Source organism: Perca flavescens, chromosome 18 (genome assembly GCF_004354835.1).
Source record: "Perca flavescens isolate YP-PL-M2 chromosome 18, PFLA_1.0, whole genome shotgun sequence".
Lineage (NCBI taxonomy): Eukaryota > Metazoa > Chordata > Actinopteri > Perciformes > Percidae > Perca > Perca flavescens.
This window is the reverse complement of record NC_041348.1, coordinates 29,994,002-30,015,323: the sequence shown is the minus strand read 5'-3', so window position 1 is coordinate 30,015,323 and position 21,322 is coordinate 29,994,002. Positions and strand designations below refer to the sequence as shown.

The 21,322-nt window shown below is 41.5% G+C and overlaps 1 protein-coding gene across 7 annotated transcripts in view; it reads left to right on the top strand.

The window, feature by feature from the left end:
- Positions 1 to 21,322, top strand: part of col12a1b (collagen, type XII, alpha 1b) — a 150,291-nt gene that overhangs the window by 6,648 nt on the left and 122,321 nt on the right. For all 7 annotated transcript variants that reach the window (XM_028605437.1, XM_028605440.1, XM_028605436.1 and 4 more), the window contains 9 exons: positions 334 to 477; positions 1,881 to 1,940; positions 3,244 to 3,507; positions 4,561 to 4,725; positions 6,661 to 6,834; positions 7,506 to 7,796; positions 8,314 to 8,916; positions 12,960 to 13,241; positions 13,331 to 13,606. In XM_028605437.1, coding sequence (XP_028461238.1) covers positions 334 to 477; positions 1,881 to 1,940; positions 3,244 to 3,507; positions 4,561 to 4,725; positions 6,661 to 6,834; positions 7,506 to 7,796; positions 8,314 to 8,916; positions 12,960 to 13,241; positions 13,331 to 13,606 — 2,259 coding nt within the window. The remainder of the gene's footprint in view (positions 1 to 333; positions 478 to 1,880; positions 1,941 to 3,243; positions 3,508 to 4,560; positions 4,726 to 6,660; positions 6,835 to 7,505; positions 7,797 to 8,313; positions 8,917 to 12,959; positions 13,242 to 13,330; positions 13,607 to 21,322) is intronic.

The window sequence follows — 21,322 nt, the reverse complement described above, 5'->3', positions numbered from 1 at the left end:
AGACATTGGAAATATCTACTAGCAACATATCAACGCATGAATAATGAATAAAAACCTGTAGACTATTTGAAGCTAAGGATTTTTTTGATAAATAAGTATGCTCACCTTAATGAAATAATTGGGCATTTAAGGGTTAAAATAATGTTTTGATTCATAGTAATGGGGGAAATTTCATTAATTTAAATCATACGGTCGTGTGTTTACACGGCTCTTCCAGTCCTTAGGTCAACAGTCAGAATCAGTTTTTTCTGAAGACCTGTTTTAACTTTTGGAGAAATGAAGTAATGCAATAGTTTCCTAATGGCTTCCCTCTGACTTTGTGCATTCTTGTAGAAGAACCAACAAAAGAATTTACTCTGCCTGCATCTGCGACTAAGACCTCCATCTCAGACCTGAGTCCAGATGTGGATTATACCGTAACAATATCTGCGTACGCTGGATCAGAGGAAAGTCTGCCTATCTCCGGCCAGATCACACGTGAGTCACTGTGTCCCTGAGTTTGGGTTTGTGTGTGTAAAGTAGCACCAGACTTCAAACCAAATACTAGTAAAGTTTGTAGCTGCAGCTGGTCAGTTTTCTTCACCAAATGCGCTGGTAAAACAACTAAAGACTCCATACACCAAGTGGGCAACTTAACAGAAACAGTTGGTGTTTTATAGACAAGAGTGTGCTTCTGTTATCCTGCATAATTTGTTTTTCATGATTTCAGTTTTACAGTACAGTTTGTTCTTCACGTAAATGTAGTTTAGTCGAGAAAACACCATAATTTAGTAGCTGTTCTTGAACTTTTGATCTTTCTCTTTTTGAGCACTTCAACTTCTAATCTCTGCTTAAACTAACACACCCAAACCGCATATGTCATCAACATTCTCGTATACTGGACATAAACAGGAGGCAGCTTGTATACTCTGCCCGTTGCAATGGTAGTCTATATCCTTGATGTTCCACTTCCGGGATTGCTCCGGTGCCGCAGGAAATTCTGCCGGATGCATGTGTTTTCGCTGATGTCCGTTTCCTTCTTCTTTCTCTGTGTTGGCGTTCTAACCTCCGGTGGATTTCTGAGGACTATGGTTAACTGCTCCTCAGATCTCTGCAGGGTAAATCCAGACAGCTAGCTAGACTATCTGTCCAATCTGAGTTTTCTGTTGCACGACTATTTTGGAAAAGATATTCGTTTTTCAACCAAAACGTAGCAATGTAAATGTAGCCTCAGACGAAGCTTAATTTGAAAAGATCACAAGCTAAAAAGTTTGGTAACCACTGAGTACTTGGCGAAAGAGGGACAAAGAGGCAATGCATTTATCTATGATATGATAAGATGAGAAAGGAGCAGCTGCAGCAGGTTAAAAGACACAACAGTCCAGTAAAAGTTACATTACATATGGATCAGTAAACGAGCAGTGAGCCAGATTTCCAGCGGCGAGTGAGGTCTTCACTAACATCAAGGCAGCAGTTTGGTGGGGACGCCTGCTTGGCACCACAGTAAACACTGATGATCTGACAAACCCTCCAAGCTCGGGAGATTCCCTGGAAATCTGTCGGAAACGATGACATCAACTGGTTAGTTTAGCCATTTGGGAGCTTGTTTTGCACGTTCCTTGTATCTACGAGGAGGAAATGTTGCACAAGAAACCCTCAAGATGAGATAATATATATCTCATGTATGGAAAGTAAAAAAAAAGAGTTCTGGTCTAGTTTGAGTGGTCTGCAATTTTGTTGAAGAAAAACAGCGACGGTTATTGACAGAAAATGGTTCATAACCTCACATAAAAATAAAGATTTGGGTTTTTCAAGGATGGATAGAGGATTAAATATTGATTATTGATTATCTGAATCATCTCTAACGTCTGTAATTACATGATTGTGTTATTGTCTTTCAGTTGAGTCCGCTGGCGGCACAGGAGGAGCTTCCAGGAAACCAGACCCTTCAGATTCAGTCAGTAAGTCCTCTTGTTCATTTAAGCCTTCAATTTGACGAGGGGTTTCACTCGCTGCTAAGATAACGAGCCCCAAACATTCCAAGTCTCCGCTCGACTTTTTCCACTTTTTGTTCTCGAAAACTTTCTTCCTCACTGCTGGGCGCCATCCATCAGCGTGATCTCAGCAGCGAAGGGAGGCTCCTACCGCACAACACCCCATTGTATAGCTATAATCAAAATTAGGCTGCCATAAATATCTGAGGTATTCGGTCATCGGTTTGGTCCCCTGCCGGCCAATTATGCCAATGCGTAGGAAACTGCACATGCTCGGTGCGGGGGTCGTAGGTGGGGCGGGAAGCTGCTGTTGGAGCTGGGGGAGCGAGCTGAGAGGAGCCCAGCCCTGAAGTGCTGAGAGAAGTGGAAACCATTACAGATGCTCATTTACAAGAGCACTGCTGCCGTGCTGTTGCTGCTGCCCTGGCCCGGTTCTGCAGAAGATGACGAGCTTTTGCTGATTTTTCCTTCTTTTCATGAGAGGAAAGTCACAAGGAAACTCCTAGAAAGTAGGGGAAAGCAGAGTCCTGTACTTCCACCTACAACAGCACAGTTTGATTCATCCAGTGTGACAGAACATACCCAAAAAAAAGTCCTATATCATACTCGAGAGATCTTTGAGGGAGCGACCCTCATTTACAACGACATCGAGTCAAATTACAAAGACAAGAACAGAGCAGCAACACAGAAAAGAAGCAACGCCATCATAAAAAAAATAGAAAGACAATAAAACGTTCTGAATTGGAAACATGATTTGATAAGTAACTTCTAATGAAGGATAATAATGATGCAAAAGAAAGAACAATTATGTTTAGCAATTACAAGTAGAAGTTTGCAGGTTTAAAACCAGATGTTCAAAAGGCACAATTGGGTTGATTTTAAGGAAGTGTTGTAATTTGTTCCAGGAGTCGGGTGCACTAAAGTTATAACCAGTTTTTCCAAGTTCTGACCGAGCTCTGGGAACATGAAGTAAAAGCCAGTCAGCAGAGCGAGTCCAATAATGAATAATGAATAAGCTTTAAAAACCATGTTGAGAAATACCAAGCTTTTATGAAAAAACACCCATTGTCACATCCAATGGGATATCAAGTTGTATCAACTTTGAGTAAGTACATTACTTTTCCAGGTTCTCATCCAACTTGCCACAACCCTAATTCTGCAAACCCTTGAATATTTTTGGTGAGGAAGGTACACGTCCTTATGATGTTTTATGTTAATTCTACCTTTTCTTTATTGCCCTCTCACTGCTCACTTTTTTTCTCTCCCCCAGAATGCTCTTTCAGTGCCATTGCCGACGTGGTGTTCTTGGTGGATGGCTCCTGGAGCGTGGGCAGGCCGAACTTCAAATACATCCGCAACTTTATTTCAGCGGCGGCCGGCGCCTTTCAGATCGGAGAGGACAAAACCCGGGTGGCCGTGATTCAGTACAGTACCGACCCCCGAACCGAGTTCAACCTCAAACGCCACTTCACCCGACCGGCTCTGCTCCGCGCCATCGGCTCGCTCCCGTACAAAGGAGGAGACACCATGACAGGTACATGGATAATGTTCTCGAATGTTACATTTTCACACTATTTTCTGTTTTCACCTCAGTATAAATTAGTTTTCTGTGGGTTTTTAATTATTATTATAAATTGTTAGTATTATTATTATTACAATTTTTCCTTTTTTTACAATTTTAAATTTTATTCAGTTAAAAGTTCTGTTCAGGTTTTAGGTACTTTATATTCTTGTGTGTGCAACATACAGTAAATCATTACTTTTTCTAAATATTGTATTTTTTATTTGTTTTGCTGTTTGGCCTACATGGTTTCAAGTTGACAAATGAAAGAAATTATCTTAAATAATAATCGCAAAGTGTTTTTAAAAACAACTCTAATCTAGGGATGTCCCGATCATCTTTTTTTGGCCCCCAGATCCCAATCCAATTTTTTAACTATTGTATATCTGCCGATACAGAGTCCTGATCCGATAATTGTATTCACATAGATAATAGAGCTGCACACCGTTTTAACGATCGCATTGCAGATATTGCAAGTGGATGTTGGACTGTACATACTTCCACACCGCTGACATTTTAGCCATGTTAATGAGCAATGCCAAGTTCCGTACGAGTTTGCGTTCTGCCGTAAATTGTAGACAGCTGACGTAAATGATCGGAGTAAGCTGATAGGGGTGACTGCCGATCCCCGATCAGTTAAAAAATGCCCATATCGGCTCCAATTGGGACATCCCTACTCTAATTGTATTTACATGAAGAAGGGGCCTGTAGCCAAAAAAAACTCAGTACCAACTTAAAACGTCTCCGTAATTTCCCCCCATGTGTGGTATTCACTTTTTTGACCCAATTTTTGACCCAATTGGCATTTTCAATCAATACAGAAATAAGAATTTTACATGTAAATACTTTAGATTTTTCTTTAGCATTAGCAAAAATGAAGCCCATCGTGGGTTAGGTCAGTTTGTGGTAATGTTTTCCTTATTGTATAGGGACTATAATAAAGAAGTGTTAAACCTGCACTATGAAAGCAGACACTTTCTGTCTGCTTCATTTAATCCTATTTCCCTGCATGTCTCGTTGCTCCAGGCGATGCCCTCGACTACCTCCTGAAAAACACTTTCACCGAGGCGGCCGGTGCCAGGAATGGTTTCCCCAAGGTGCTGGTGATCATCACAGATGGCAAATCTGAGAGTCCGGTGGAGAGTTACGCCAAGCAGCTCAGGAGCAGCGGGGTGGAGATCTTTGTCCTCGGTACGTAGCCAGAACAAGTTTATTACATACCACATCTTACATTTTCCATTTGCATTTAATGCCTTTAACTGCCGTTCGTCACAAAAGCAGCTTGTGATGATGTAATAATAGAAGAAAAAAAAAAACAATTACAAGCGAGTGATAGCAAGTTTTATGTATGTTTACGCTCGGGCTTCACTGTCAGACTTTCCACAAACTTCGGATGGAGGAACAGAAGTGGGCTGTTGCTATGGTGTTAAAGAGGGCTGGTGATTAAATAATAACAACACATAATTTTTTACGGTCTGTGAAAACAGGTCACTGATGGATAACTGCTGAGTGAAACATAAAATATACTCTCAGTGTGTGCAGCTGGTAACATGCAGGAGTGACACTGTAAATGTTCACTTCTGCTAAAAAAAATGTAACAAACAGACCTCATAATCAGCCTGGTCATCAAGTTTCTGGAGTTAGGCTACTTGTTATTCATTTCAAAAGGTTGAGGGTGGTTGAGTTTTCTTATTTTGACTACAGTCACAGACATTTGCGTTGTGATATTTTCACAGGACATTTGAGTTGTGCTATATTAAAGCTATAGTGCGTAGTTTCTGTCGCCCCCATGAGGAATTCTAAGTAATGACAACACAACCGCTTGGCGCGTCCACATGATACAAGCCTTCCGTGATCACCCCCTCCTCCACACAGTTAGCCAAGGTGGACACAGAGGATTAAAAAAACATGATGGACTCTTCAGAAGAGGTAATTATCTTCACTCGAGTTTCTGCGCGAGAAAGTCACCGGACGCCACAATCTTCTGAACATAGTCCTACTGAGAAATCCAGAGAGAGTTGTGTGGAGCTGATAGTCTTAATCAGCTTTGTAGCAACTCATTTGGCAACAGCTTGAATGTAATGGACGTTCATTAATATCAAAAAGTTACGCACCAAAGCTTTAAAGGAACACTGTGCTAGGTGGTAGAAAAATATTTGATGTCAATATGTCAGAGAAAGTGATACATTTCTTTCTTTGCACAAACAACATTCTGATATATTTATAAAATATTGACTTTACCAGTGATAAACAATAAAGTCCTTGTTTTCCCTGGTAACCACGCAGTCCACAAACAGAAATAGGCATTCAATATCCGACATTAAGACATAACCGTGTGCGTAAAGTATTTCAAATTTGTTTTTTTATAAATGGTAAAATAAAACATAACATGAAAAAGAAATACTGAAATCCAATAAGTTTTAAAAGCACAGTGTAAAGTACTGCAGTCAGACGTACCCACAGTGTCCACAGTAAAGTACACTACTGTGTAGAGTGGAGATTAGTTTTTGTCAGTCAGATATGTCATAAAGGAAAGAAAGGTAAGCAGGACAGGAAGGAAGGAAGGAAGGAAGGGAGAAGCACCTTGTTACTTTCCCCTTGTGTCGATCAGAATGTTCACATTGATATTTGACTAAGTCGGACTTTGAATCAACTACTTTCTGTAAAGGCTCACAGCTTTACTGTAGTGTCCAAGTGTTGCAAAAAATATATAGGATTGTAAAACTCATATTTACTGCCATGCTGTCAGACTTTCCAGCGAGAGCGGAATAAAAAAAATTAAGGCTTTCGATTGGTTGTGAATCCAGCTGCAGAACGTTTAATATGCTTCATATATATTTTATACAGTACATCTTTATAGATTGGTCATTACGTACAGTATTTACAGAACTGGAGCAAACACACCATTTACCTTTGACACCGTAACCCTTGACGATGCCAGTGATTTTACAAACCCTGCTATGAATTTACTGGAGTTGCCTCTTAGTTCAGAAATGAGTGACTGTACCCACATTAAGCAGGCAGAGACAATCACAATGGTTTCAATCGAATAATTTACCCGTTGTCATAAATTACCATATACTGTGCATTTACCACAACTTAGATGTTTTTGTTTGTCCATTTTAGGTATCCAACAGGCAGATGAAGAGGAGATGAAGCGGATGGCCTCCACGCCTTACAGAAGTCACATCTATAATGTCGCCAACTTTGACTTGATCAAAAATGTGCAGAAGCAGCTCATCACTCAGGTGTGCGCTGGCGTCGAGGATCAACTCAGCTCCCTCGTCAGCGGAGAAGAAGGTAAGATGTGATAAAAAAAGAACTACCTTTATTTCTGGGTAACAAAATGAAGAGTATCACATCTTCTGCCTTCTATTGTCCCTTTTGCACATTGTCTTAAAGCAGTAGCAACATTTTGGGAAATGCAATTATTCGCTCTGTTAAATAAGAAGATCGATACCACTCTCATATCTGTCCTAATTTGAAGCTTCAGCTAGCAGCTGCTTAGCTTAGCATAATGACAGGAAACAGGAGGGAACAGCTAACCCTGCTCTGTCCAAAGGTAACACATCCCCCTGCGAGCTACTCTGACACGCTCTTATTAACATGTTTTACGTATTTAGATTAATGCCAAAATCTTTGGACAGAGCCAGGCTAACTGTTATTCCCTGTTTACAGTCTTTATGCTAAGCTACGCTAACCATCTGCTGGCTGTAGCTTCATATTTAACAGATTTTACAGTGGTATCAATTGTCTCATATAACTCCCAGTAAGAAAACAAAATTATGTTTCCAAAATATCTAAATATTCCTTTTGTATTGATATTTAATGTTATTCTATCATTCATTATTTTATCTGATAATCACCTTTTTGAATATATTTTCTCAAAACCAAAATAAGGAGACAAATGAGTGTACATTTAATGCACAATAAGATTCAGATAACTCTGATTCTGACTCCGAATTTTGCAGCCGTTGAGCCTGCCTCTAACCTCCAAGTCCTGGAGGTGGCCTCAAAGTCCGTGCAGTTGACCTGGGGCGCCTCTATCGGAGAGGTTTCTGGATACAAGGTGCAGATGATCCCCATGATGGCCGGCGCCAAGCGGCAGGAGCTGTATGTGGGCTCGACCCAGACCTCGGTGATGGTCAGAGACCTTTCTCCAGACACAGAGTACCAGATCAGTCTGTTTGCCCTGAAGGGCCTGACGCCCAGCGAACCCGTCACAGTCATGCAGAAGACGCAGCCAGTTAAAGTTTCACTGGGTGAGTTTCCCATAAAATGTTCCCTTTTTTATTCTCACGTTTGAGCCAAAAGGCGATTAGCTTAGTTTCCATAGCTTACTCTAAATCCACGAGTCGTTGTTTATACATCTCTTTTTGATTACGGATTAAAAACAAGATGCAGTGTGATACTTGGGTTTGAGAGTGTTATTTTTTAACTTCGGACAGAGTCAAACTAGCTGTTTTCTCTGCGAACAGTCTTTTTGCTAATTCTTCCCAGCCTTAGCTCCACACTTAAACAATGTCACATCATTATCATCAGCACCACAAACCTCCACTGGTCAAACCTGATGCCGTTTCTGTCATATGAGAATTAACAAAATGACCAGCTTCAACTTGTAAATACCATTTACATCAAGTCTTAATAAGGAAAGAAACGCAGGATCAAAATTCTCAGAATACAGTATAAGTAAACGCCCTACGATATATTTCAATGTTCTATCGTTGAAGTTAGTCAGTTACAACTTTGTATCGTGCTTTGTGTGTTTTTCCAATCTAGAGTGTTCTCTTCGCGTGGACGTTCAAGCGGATGTCGTCCTCCTGGTCGACGGCTCCTACAGCATCGGCCTGGCTAACTTTGCTAAAGTCAGAGCTTTCCTGGAGGTGCTGGTGAACACCTTCGACATCGGGCGAGATAAGGTCCGGATCAGCTTGGTCCAGTACAGCAGGGACCCCCACACCGAGTTCTACCTGAACACTCACCACGACCTGAGCGGCGTGGTCAAGGCTGTGAGGACTTTCCCGTACCGCGGCGGCTCCACCAACACCGGCAGGGCCATGAGCTACGTGAGAGAGAAGATCTTCCAGGCCTCCAGAGGGGCGCGACCCAACGTTCCCCGCGTCACCATCCTCATCACTGACGGGAAGTCATCCGACGCTTTCCACGATCCAGCCACCAAGCTGCGGAATGCTGATGTGGAGATCTTCGCGGTGGGTGTAAAGGACGCTGTACGATCTGAGCTGGAGGCCATCGCCAATACACCTGCAGAGACCCATGTGTACACTGTAGAGGACTTTGATGCCTTCCAGAGAATTTCCAAAGAACTCACGCAGTCCATCTGCCTAAGGATCGAGCAAGAGCTTCGCAACATCCACCAGAGACGTAAGTAATGTTGCTGTAACCCTCTATGCTGATGACAGTGTGCTTAATTCAAGTTCCTTTGAGCAATCTACTGTTGTTTTAGGGTATAATTTAGATGTTTTTTTCCTGTTATTGATTTCTCATTTGTTGTGTCATGTTCAGGTTTAATTCTTGTCATATTGTCAGAAAATAAACCAAATCATGATGAAAGCAAAAGCAGCCATTATTTTAAACAAATAAGGCTGAAATATGTAGGCAAAAAAGGTATTTTTTTAATTTTTAATTCTGTATGTTCCCGTGCACAAGTGGAATATTTGGCGGTTTTCTACTCGTTTTAACTTAAGTTAAATTTTATCTTTCACTGTAAAGGTGGAAATTATGAATTACTCGGTTTGAATAGTTTGATTCTGTTTTTGTGACTCTGCAGTCAGACAGTATATAATCAATTGTAGGAAGATCTGTTTCACCTGTGTTTATCCATTGTCCAGTAGTGGGAAATACTATGCTAAATCATGTGCTTATACTTACATTTGTCAGCTTTGTTTGTTTGTTGTTGTTTTTTTGTCAGTAAGATTATGGAAAAAACTACTGGCTTGATTTTCATGAAACTCAGTGGAAGAGTGTAGCATAGGCCAAGGAAGAACCCATTGAATTTTGGAGCAGAATCAAATCCTGGGGCGGATACACAAATAATTCTTCACTTTTGTTAACATTCACGAGATAGGACATGGCCTTGACAGAGGTCTGCGCTCTCTGAGTGCCCTTCTAGTCTAATGAGTGGCCCAAACTAGCTTAGCATGACCAAAAATGTATCAACCATGGAGTACCAAGCTGTCAGTTTATTTGTTTAGGGTTGTTGTTGAAGCGTTCACCAAATGAGCTTTGCTAAAGACTTGGCCACGAGAAGAACTCTTCTTAATCATAGAAATCTCAAAGTTGTTTATATTTTCTTCCATTTCTCACACCGGTAGCTCGTTGATATCAATTATTTTGTGAGCTAACATTCATTTATGAATTTAATTTCAAAAGGTGTTGGTAGTGTGTGTGTGTGTGTGTGTGTGTGTGTTTCTGTGTCTCTGTGTGTGTGTGTGTGTGTGTGTACTATGGGTGATGAATGCTTTTCATCAGTCTATGCAAGTTAATTTGAAGTAATTTCTTTTTAAGTACATGTTTAATTAGACCTACCAGTCAACTATTATGATTTAGAACATTTGTAGTGATCAAATCAACATTTTAACAATTAATCACTGTATCAGTCAGTCACCACTGTGGAGGAGAATACAGAGAAGTACCAACAGCCGTCCACATGCACACAATTACTTTCATGTCGCTTTTCCAAGTGTGGCTTTTTTCAACTGAACCCTCTCTTCGCCTCAATGTGTTAAACACATGTCCACCTTTTCATCTTTCAAGGCCAGAGAGAGTTCCTGCATGTGGAAATATTAAAACTGGGTCAAATAGTGGTTGCAGAGATTTCTTTTCATTTGTTCAAACCCAGTTGAATCACCAGATGACTGCCTGGTGTGTTGTCAGTCACGTATCCGTAAACAGAACTTGACTTTAAAATGCATTCTTTCTTTTTGCTGAAATCATTAGCCATCCCAGAACATCTCTTAATCATGTTTAAACAAGAAAGAAAAGTTACTTGTGAATACTTTTTTCACCCACTTAGCCTATTAATCACGCTCTTATTTTGCCAAAAGGAGCTTTCAGGTCTGCCAACTCAGAATATGACTCACACCAGCTTTGATTGCCGATTATATAATTCTTATATAATAATGACTTTATGTCAACAGAAGTGTGCTGGAAGCTGAGTGAGCAGCGCAGTCACAGCTTCCATCCAACATATTTGCTCAAAGAGCTCGCACAGTGGGGAGTTTGACAGCCGCCCTCCTTGTGTTGTTTTAATGATGGAGCTGTCAGATGGGTTGTACAGTGTACATCTTTATTAAATGGCATGTAGGTCAGCCAACTTACTGTCTGGATTCCTTCATTTGTTTTCTTTGCTTGATGTAGGGATGTCACGATACCAAAAATCTAGTAGTCGGTACCGATACCACCAAAAGTACATGACACTTGATACCAAAGTCGATACCACGGTGTGTAAAAAAAAGAAAGTAAAAGTAATCGATACCAATACCAGTGAAATTTCATGTTTCTTGATATCCAATTCAAAACCACGTTAAAAAACAAAACGATAAGTCCCATGTCCTCCTTTATAACGTGTATTTAAGAATAACAAGGATAACACTTTGGGGTTTAAGTGGAGGGGGCAAGGAGAGCGTGATTTACATGTAATCTGGACCCACAGCCGGCTGCTCCGAAGCCTGACATCACCACACAGTAGGGGTGTGCAAAAAAATCGATTCACATTCAAATTGCAAATCAAGCTCTACCGATTCAAAATCCAAAAATCTTAGAATTTTATTTTTTAAATTGTATATCTACTGCAATCACATGGGAAAAGTAACTACATTTACATACCGTGAATCGCTTTTTGAATTGAGAATCATTTTTTTGAATTGAAAATTGATTTTGAATCGAATCTTGAGCCTGAAAATTGATATTGAATCGAATCGTGACATTTTCTGAATCGTGCACCCCTACCACACAGCCAGTGTACGGTACCGTCTTCCATGAGTTGACCCTGAACTCCCAGACAGCAAGCATGTTTAGTTAGTATGTCTCTCTCTGCCGTTGTTGTGGTCCACCAAAACAAGCGCTAGAGTTAGCTAATGTCAGTAGCTACCGTGGCTAACGTTAGGCTGTGACAGACAACGGCAGAGAGAAACAGACTTACTTTCTGTTTGGGAGTGCAAGCCTTTGCTGTAGCTGTAATGTTACGGTAAAGCCAAACTGTACGTACACACCGCCGCCGACTTGGGCGTCTAAAGATACCGGAAGTCATTAATTTTCAATGGAAGCTGGCTTCTCTCAGCTGCAAGGAGCGTCAAAACTGTCGGCGTCGCGTTTTGGGCGTTTTGAGCGTTTTGAGCGTCAATCAGAAAGTTGAACTTTGGTCAACTTTATGGTAATGAGCTATGACGCAGTTCAGCGGCAAGCAGCGGCAAACGGCAGCAACCAATCGGAATATAGACGTCCTTCTCGCTGGCTGATTCTGGAGAAACATACGATGTAAACTTTTGTTCCTACCAAGACATTAGTTCCATGAAAATGGAGGGAAATCTCATAATCGCCGTTGCTGGGTTCCCCTATCATTTATGATGTGACGTTGTTTTGCGTGATAGGGACCAGTTAACGTGCCGTCACATGGTCTCTAAACAGTCCGCTCACAGTGAAGTCCTGCACGGGTCAACAGCTGGCGGCTGCTCGCTCTGCCTGCATTCTGCTGCGGTTCAGCGGCTAACTGCTAACAGACACCGCTGTGACCAACAAACAATACAAATGATGTCCTTATATATGTAATTTATAAAAGGTTTCTAGTGTCAGTGTATTGGCCGTGCAGTGGCTGCTTGTGCTTTTTCTTCAATCGTGTGTTGCACATGATCGAAGAACGCTCCCACGTCAGAGCGGCCAAAGCGTCAAACAGCTTCCTCGGACTTTTTGACAAGCGTCCTCGACAGGGCGTCCAGAGCTTCTTTGCAGCTCGAGTCGGCGGCGGTGTGTACGTACAGAAAGGCTGACTGTGGTCAGGTCAAGCCTTCAGTGAGCAACGTGTACCGTTTTCTGTGCGGGTCGGCTTTCTTCTTCTTCTCCAGCATTTAGCGGCAGACTAGAACACTTGTAGATATATACTGCCACCGTCAGGTCCAGAAGAATTGCATCCCTTGGTAACTATGGTACTGTAGAAAAACGAGTACGTCACGTTTTTTTGAATTTTGGCACTGACTTGGTACGAACTACCGGTTCTCGTGACATCCCTAGGCTAAAGAAGTCTTGGTTTATTTTTATTTTTTTTACCAAAGTGCAAACCCACTTTTAACCAAGAGAAAAGCTCAGCTCAGTTAGCATCATCCTTGGTGATTTAGATAAAAAATAATTCTCTCCAAGTTTCCACATGGCAGTGTGTCCGTTAACTTTGTTTCCTTCCATTTTCTCACCAGAACTGATCCAACCGAGGGCCCTTTACTTCTCAGAGGTCGGCTCCAGAAGTTTCAGGGCCAGCTGGGACATCGACCCCACCGCCAGGGTCGAGTCCTACTTGGTTCAGTTCAAGCCGGCAGGTGATGACGGCGGGCATTATGTGTCCATGTCTTTGCCCGGGGACACACTCACCACCCTCCTCCCCTACCTGACTCCAAACACTCGCTATGAAGTCAAAGTTTTTGCTCAGTATGAGAACTGGGACAGCTTGCCCGAGACTGGCTCTGAGACCACTTTAGAAGGTATGTTGACTCAAGACATTTACCTTTTTATTTTTGAAGCTGGTAAATCGGAGCCGTGACGCTAACTAACTTATTCACATTTGTTGCAGAACTAGGCTCTGTGCAGAACCTAAGAGTATCTGAAGAGACCACAGCCAGCTTCAGAGTATCGTGGCAGCCAGCTCCCGGAGACATCACTCGCTACAAATTGACCTACGAACCCGCAGGGGACGAGAGCTCCAGGCTGGAGACGACCACGGTCCTCGCCGAGACGACCATCGTGCTGCAGGAGCTTCAGCCGAAAACCACCTACCGCGTCACCGTCACTCCTGAATACCCCTCCGGCTCCGGAGTGCCGCTGCAGACGGATGGCACCACCAAAGAAGGTAACAAGTTATTACTGTTACAAATGAGAAAAGAGCAATATTTGGAAATGTCTCTCAGAACATACAATTTGATGCATTTATCATAAAAAAATCGCACCACTTCTTAATCTCGTAACTCAGTCCAACCAGTACACACATATGTCATTCAAATATTACTGGACTTAGTGCAAGCTCCATCAAACATAAATGGCAAACAAATATTTTTAGAATTTCCTTAATAAGTGAGTTTCGGGGCACCTGGGTAGCTCACCTTGTAAAGCAGGCGCCCATATATAGAGGTTTACTCCTCCATGCAGCCCTAAAATGCCCCAAAAAAGAATCCCCAAGAAAAAGATCAGGGCTCATAATCATCGAATTTAAACTTTTTCTACCGTATCAAATGTAATCCAGGTGACTGTTGTTTGTACCTCCATGGTAACAAGGCAAACAGCCACTGCTAGTAGCTACTGTATAACAGCACAACTTTACATGGTGCAGATTAATCAAAATATAAACAATGTTAGGGGGGAAAAGCAGGTCTCAGGAGCAGTGCTAGTGCAATAACAGCAATATTTTCATAGTCATGGCAACATTACACCACCTCTTTGCATCAACCATAGCATGATGCATGATGGTAAATGTAGTGCTGGCACTCAAAATATATTCACGCTAAATATAAACAAGCAAAAGAAATGGAATATGTGAGTAAAACCCAATTGAAATTGGGTCATACTTATTAGTTATATTACTGGAACTACAAAGCCATTTTAAATTGCGTATTATTATTTTTGTCATAAAAAGTGTCTGTCAAAGACACTTGAATTGCGTAACATATCTTTTAATTTTGGGCCAGAAGTTGAGCACTGAAGTCCAGAAATCTGAGTAGCTGGAAAAGTAACGGCTGAGTCACTGGTTCTGATCCGAAACAGGTGCCTGCTGATGTCTTACGATCATTATCTCTGTGCTATGGGACAATAAAAACTATTTAAAAAAAACTAACTTTCTCAACTAATTCATTTAAAGACCACAGGGGAAATAAGTTCAGACTTTACTCTGACATCCTCAGTGACTCTACTTGTCCACGGTTTTTAATTTTTTATTTTAATAGTCCTCATCTGTCATTTGGCGTTTGCTTTCATTCCAAAAATTTCCTGGGAGTGCCGGGAGTCCACACATTTTTGACCCCAGTGGAAAGTCAACCCTGCAGTGTTAGTACATCCTGCCACCCATCCAGCTCCTCGTCAGCTCTGTTCCACCTTACAGGGAAAGGAATGAAAAACAGACAGAAGCACAGAAAGCTGGGAAATAGAAGTGGGCCAAGATGAATTCAGTGGTGATAAACAATGGAGAAGGAAAGTGACGGAGATTCCCCCCCTCCCCCCAGCTGGCTCTGAGATGGATTTATCTTTTTCCTCCCCCTGTATGGCTTACAATATTGTTCCCATTATGATGTTTCCTGTGCCATGACTGTATCTCAAAACTATGACTTGATGCAGTTCCTTGAGGTTTTGCATGAATTGCCCTGTTTTGCTTGCAGTCCTTTCCACCAAGTCCTGTGTTGGGACAAAAGCACATACCGTATTGGTCAGAATATAAGACAACCCTGATTATAATATATAATATACCCCCCTTTTTTTTTTAAAGACTCATTGTTGGAAAAAATACTTTAAAAAAGCCAAATATTGTTATCATAAAGACAATAATTCTATTTGAAATTGTTGTTTTTAACATCTTTTAGATCAAATATTATTAAATATTTCCAAGGCCTTCGGCTGAATGACAGCTCTGGTAATGGGCATCCCATCATTACGTTTTGTCTGTCACGTAATCACACACTCTCCTGTCAGTCTCTCGGAAGCGGACTCTTTGAGGACCACGGTAAGATTTTCTCTGGCTGTTTGCATTCTTAGACGGTGTAACATCTCCATGACAACGCCTCGTTGTACTTCCATTCTAACTTGAGACTTCCAGGCTTTTTGTAGCTGGGTGTATCATTTGTTTCGTCTGTGTATGAACGTGGATAACGTTCGTGATAGTGAGATGCTCGCTACAGTTACACCTGTAGTGATGAATCGGCGAAAACACGTTTTATTTCTCTTGAGTCACGGCTTTGTTCTAACGCCGCTGGGCGCTCCCTCTCTTCAGTCTCTCTCTATCTCTCTCCAACATATAACGTTACCGTGCTTTCAGGCGCTCGTTGAGGCTCCGTCTAAAACTCTGCTTTTCCGACCAGCTGTTTGTGACATTAAAATAAAATGGATTACGATAATTTCCTTTCTATAGTTTATAGCTGACTTCTCTATTGGCTGTTGAAACAGGAGACTTTTTTCTAGGAAAAAAACCCTGTTTTATATTCGGACCAATACGGTAATTCTTGGTTACATACTGTAAGCCGCTGGGAATAACTTTACTCTTCTTTTTTTTTATTGTCGGACTATGTAGGAAAACAGAAGTGCATTTTACTTAAAATCCTTGACATTTTCATCACTCAGTAGGAAAAAACACTCAGTCAGGCAGATGCAACCATAAACCGTTTCACAGTAACATGTTAACACCAGGGCACATGAGTCACCTCCTTATTTTAACAATTATTCTTTCAAAGGGGAATTGTGTGAACATGCCCTACTTACTCAAAATTCCGCTCAACAGCTCAGCTGGAGCAACTGGGAGTTTGGTGTCTTTGTCGAGGACATTTCAGACTGATTCCTCTTCTTTCTCCTCCTCTTCTTATCCAGTCAAGGACATGATGCAGTCATTAGAGCATAAGGCAATTTATTGATATAGCACAATTCATATGCCAGGATAATTCAAAGTGCTTTACCGAATAAAAACAAACAAAAACAGATACAGTGTAACAACAATACAATATACAGGCACACATTAACAACAGTAAAAGAGTGAAACGATAAGATCACATGGAAAAGATGATCAAAGACAAAGGGATAAATAGCTGCTTTCTGTAACCTTTGTTGGCGTTTATATATAGGAATGAATTTGAGTAATTTATGTGACTTACAATAATAATGATGAGATGATGCGGAGCGGAGGAGGGTCTTTAAACCAATCACAATTGTCATGGGCGGCGCTAAACTCCGCACGGAGCCGCTGTAAAATAGTTGTGCGAGAAAATACTCAGATTGGACAGATAGTCTAGCTAGCTGTCTGGATTTACCCTGCAGAGATCTGAGGAGCAGTTAACCATAGTCCTCACAAATCCACCGGAGGTTAGAACGCCAACACACAGAAGGAGGAAGGGGACGGACATCTGGCCGAAAATACACGCATCCGGCAGAATTTCCTGCTGCACCGGAAAACAATCCCGAAACTGGAACGTCGTGGATACAGACTACTGATCCACAGACTACTGATCCACAGACCAAACGTGGATGAGCAGGCTCCTCATGCCTGGATTAAACTTCCAGAATACCTGAGGTTGGCCAGCACCTTTCAGGCTTTTTAGTCAGGTCTTAAAACGTTCCTGTTCTCCAGGGCTTTATAAACCTGTACATTGCTTGACGATTGAAAAACACACCGCTAAATGATCTAAATGCAGCTTTGTACGCTAAGAAACAAAGTAGGGGCTAAAAGAGGCTAAAAAGCTCTGTAGCGCTCCCAGGTTGGTTTTATCATCTTCCTGCAACAAATTAACTTCCTACAGACTCATTTCATCCAGTTTTAATATCAAAAATATGGTTTAATTAAGGTTTAAAGAAATTAAAATTTCCTTTAGTTGAGGAGCAGAATTATTAATTCTTTCTAAATTAAGATGCAGCTCCCCGTAAAGTGCAAGTATGTGTCCTGAAAAACTCTGTTACACTTCATTTGATGGTCGACTGTATTTTTTAACTTTTAGTAATTCTACAAAAGATACAGTGAATAAACACACATATCAAGATATCTAAATATCTTTCTTCACTGCTAACTTTCTGGCACCCAGCTGTGGCCCGCTGATCCTCCCAGATTAAGGGATTACTTTATTTTTATTAGGACTTTGTGCCTCAACAACCACAGCTAATGCTTGAGGTTTTTCACTGTAATTGCTGTGACGAAACCCTGGAAGGCAACCAAATCATCAACAGGCTCTTAAAACAAACATTTGATACAAGTCCGTGTTTAAACATGGCTCTCTTTTTGCTCCAGAAGCGATCCCGCTTTCAATACCCAGAGAGGCTTCAAGGGTCAGGCTTATTGTTCCTGGAGAGTAATAATAAACAGTCAGAACAAGAGAAGTGGTGGTGAGATGGAGAAGACAAGGACGACATCCAGTTTGACAATGTTACAGTGTTGTAGTGAAAAGGACAATTCATTCTTTACCACCTGGGTCTTTACTACTTTTTATCCTTAGATACGTTTTTGGTTTATATTTACTCGGCTGCTGGACTGTCCCCTCTCAGTCGGTTAGTCAACTAATCGGCCATTTTGGTCTTTAGTCCATTAGTCTTTTTTTTTTATCCTTTTTCAATGCTTAATGACTTAGTTCCGAGAAACTTCTGAGCACATCTCTGGTAAACACGAGATTAAAAGTGGTGCTTTTGCCTGAATCTTTGTGGAGAAACTCAGTTTTACAGATCTGTCGAAAATCAACTAATCGTTTAGTCGACAAAATTGTTGAAAATGAGTGTTAGGCGACTAAGAATTTCTTTACTCTTATTGCTCGTAGCTTGCAGAATGTGGCAGGAAATGTGGGGAGAGAGAGCAGGATGATGTGCAACAAAGGTCCCCAGCTGCATTTGAACAGTGGATGGTGAAGATGAACATTTACATCAATGTCCTGTTTAGGAATGAAAATAATCTTGCACAAGATATCCTATGATTGTGTATCCCTCTCTATCCCTGTGTATTTTGTTGCGGATCCAGGTATTAATTTGCTTTTATCAAAATAACAGATTTATAGATCTGTGTAATTAGTGGATGCATTAGCTGTCTGGTGTTTTCTGGTGTGATTAATGTTGCACAATGAGTCTGAATGGCTGAATATATTCCACGGACACGTATGTGGTTCTGTTTAAACTATATGAAGTGTCAGCATACAGGGCTGTGTGCACATGGACCACGGCAAAAATGTTTTGGGCAGAGTTCGTGAAGACCCTTGTAGACAAGATGACATAATTCATGTCCACTGACTCTTGTGGCAACTGATTCTTAAAAGCGTAAAACTGAGGACCTTTTGTTGCGTGTCATACTCCTCTCTCTTTCCCATCTGTATCTCAACTGCCGCTGTTCATTAAAGGCAAAATGGCAAAAATATAGTTGTTTATAAAAGAAAACGGATGTCTGATGACTAATCGATTAGTTGATTTTCGACAGATCTGTAAAACTGACATTCTCCGCAAAGAGTCAAGCAAAAGCACCACTTTAAATCTTGTGTTTCTTGGAAATAAGTCATTCAGCATGAAAAAGCGTAAAAAATGACTAATGGACTGAAGAAATCTTAGGCGACTAGGACCAAAACGAACGATATTAGGCGACTAATTGACTAAGAGCGTGCAGCCCTAGTGCCGAGGCCATCACGTTGGACCTGAACTTGATGGATGTGGTTAGTTATCAGTGTTTGCTCACCTGTGCATCTCACACAGTGGAGTTGAAGCTAGTAATAGTTAACAGTGGACACACGGGCTGAGAGGGAAAGATGAGAAACGGCAAGACCCGACAGGAATGTAACCCAGCTGAGAGCAGGGCTGGAAGGTTAGGAGGAGCAGGGAAGACTGACTCATTCCTGTCTCTGTCTCTCTCTGTTTATGTCTCCGTCTCCATGTGTCTCACCTTCTGTCTTTGTCTTTCCTATCTGCCTATCCCATTTCTTTTTAATTCTGTTTTCTTTAATTCTCTGTCTCTCTTTGCCTTTCCCTCTCTCCGTCTGTCTTTCCTTGCCTCTTCATGTTGTTTTCTCTGTCTTTCTTTCTCTGGGTTGCTATCTCTCTTTCTTTCCTTTCACCTTGTGAGGGCTTGCCTGGAATTTAATAGTCTTGTCCGCAGCCTCCAGATACCTACTTGGTCGCAGCGCCATGCAATCAATACAACCTCCACTGTTTCTCTTCTTTCTGTCTTTCCAAAGCTTCAGGATGTGTGGGGCCGTACTGGCACAGCGTGGTGCGTTTGTTCTGCCTTGTTGCATTCACGGTCTAGTTCTGAAGTGTGTTGGTAAGGTCCCCAGACATCCGTGGTGTTGGCCCACATCAGAGGCAGCTGGCACGAGGTTCCTCATTACCTTTGTTTTCTCTGTCATGCAAAGCTAAACCTGCTCAGATGTGCAGTGGAAAACTGCACCGATACTGTACCCACATTAAACCCAATGAGCTCACTCTTTCTTATTGTAAAAACTCTTATTGTACAGTAAGAGCTCGTATTAAGCTTCGTCGGGACCTGGTTTTTGCGCACAAGAGATTTGTGTTTACGACCGAATGGGAGCTGAAATGGAAAACTCTCCCACATGCCAACAATCAGCAGGTTTTGATGCTTTCTGTGCTATATGAAAGCCAATCCAGGTCGTTGCCCAAACTACTGTATAAATACTCCAGAGAGACTTTGTTTTCATTCTTTCCTAATTTGTTCAAACAATGGCACGTTGATCCCCGGCTAAACTCCAATGACATTATAAATGCGGTCCATCTTATTCAGTTTTTTTGGCGTAAACCTGCCCACAAGGCTTACCAAGTCCTTCACTCATTTGGAAAACCCCCAAAACATTGACATTAACCAGGACTTCTTGATTGTTGGACCAGTTTGGCGTGATGTTGCTGTGAGATGGAAAAGCTTCCATAACTGTCGAGCAAAAAAGGGAACATTTCAGGAATCGTTTATTGTCAGTGATGACAGTGCATCTTTTAAACTTATACAGTTTGATGTTGAATATCTTCCACCAGGGCCTGAAGCCAAAAAACTCAAATACAAATGTGAATGAAAGGAAAAGTTATAAAAATTGTAACGACAAGGGGGTTTACGAAATAATTATTACCGCCTCAAAAGAGGGTAATATTTTCAGTTTGGTTTCCTTATTTGTTGGTTTGTCAGCAAGGTTTACAGAAAAACTACTGGCCTGATTTTTATGAAACTTTGTGTAAGGGTGTAGCATGGGCCAGGGGAGAACACATTAAAATTTGGAGTGGATCCGAATCTCGGGGAAGGTACACAAACTATTTCTCACTTTGGTTTACGTAGCGAGATAAGGTATTGCCTTGGCGGAGGTCTGCGCTCTTCTAGTTGTTTTCTGTCATAATGTCCATGAGCTTTATGTCGTCCTTTATACTTTTCATGACTCATTAAACCGAAACCTGTAAAATACAACGCTCAACCTTTCAATCATACATGTTTTGTCATCCGAAGCTTTGAAGTTTGCGTTAACTTCTTTTCCCTTGATTGCAGTAGTTGATCAGGCTACGACCCCCAGCTTGTTCTAACGCGTCAAAGTGACAGGCAATTATTTATGTTTTTACACTTTTCACCTGTATTAGCTTTCCAAGCCTGCTCCAGGGAGTGCAGGTGAGGAGTTAAGGCCAGGTTTGGACATATAACAAGCTCTTACTTTACAGCTTGGCCTGAAAGCTGCAGATTTAGGGCGACAACCAGGCTTCCTGTGGTGATTCTGGCAGCACAGCACCCTTCAGTTCCCAGTTTAACGTCATGATGAAAGAGCAAACACAAGTTTCTTCAATTGCTACATGAAGGTGATAAAGACACATGAGTGCTGAAGGGTGCTGTGCATACTGGCTGTGAACTAATATTTCCCTTTGGTGCTAT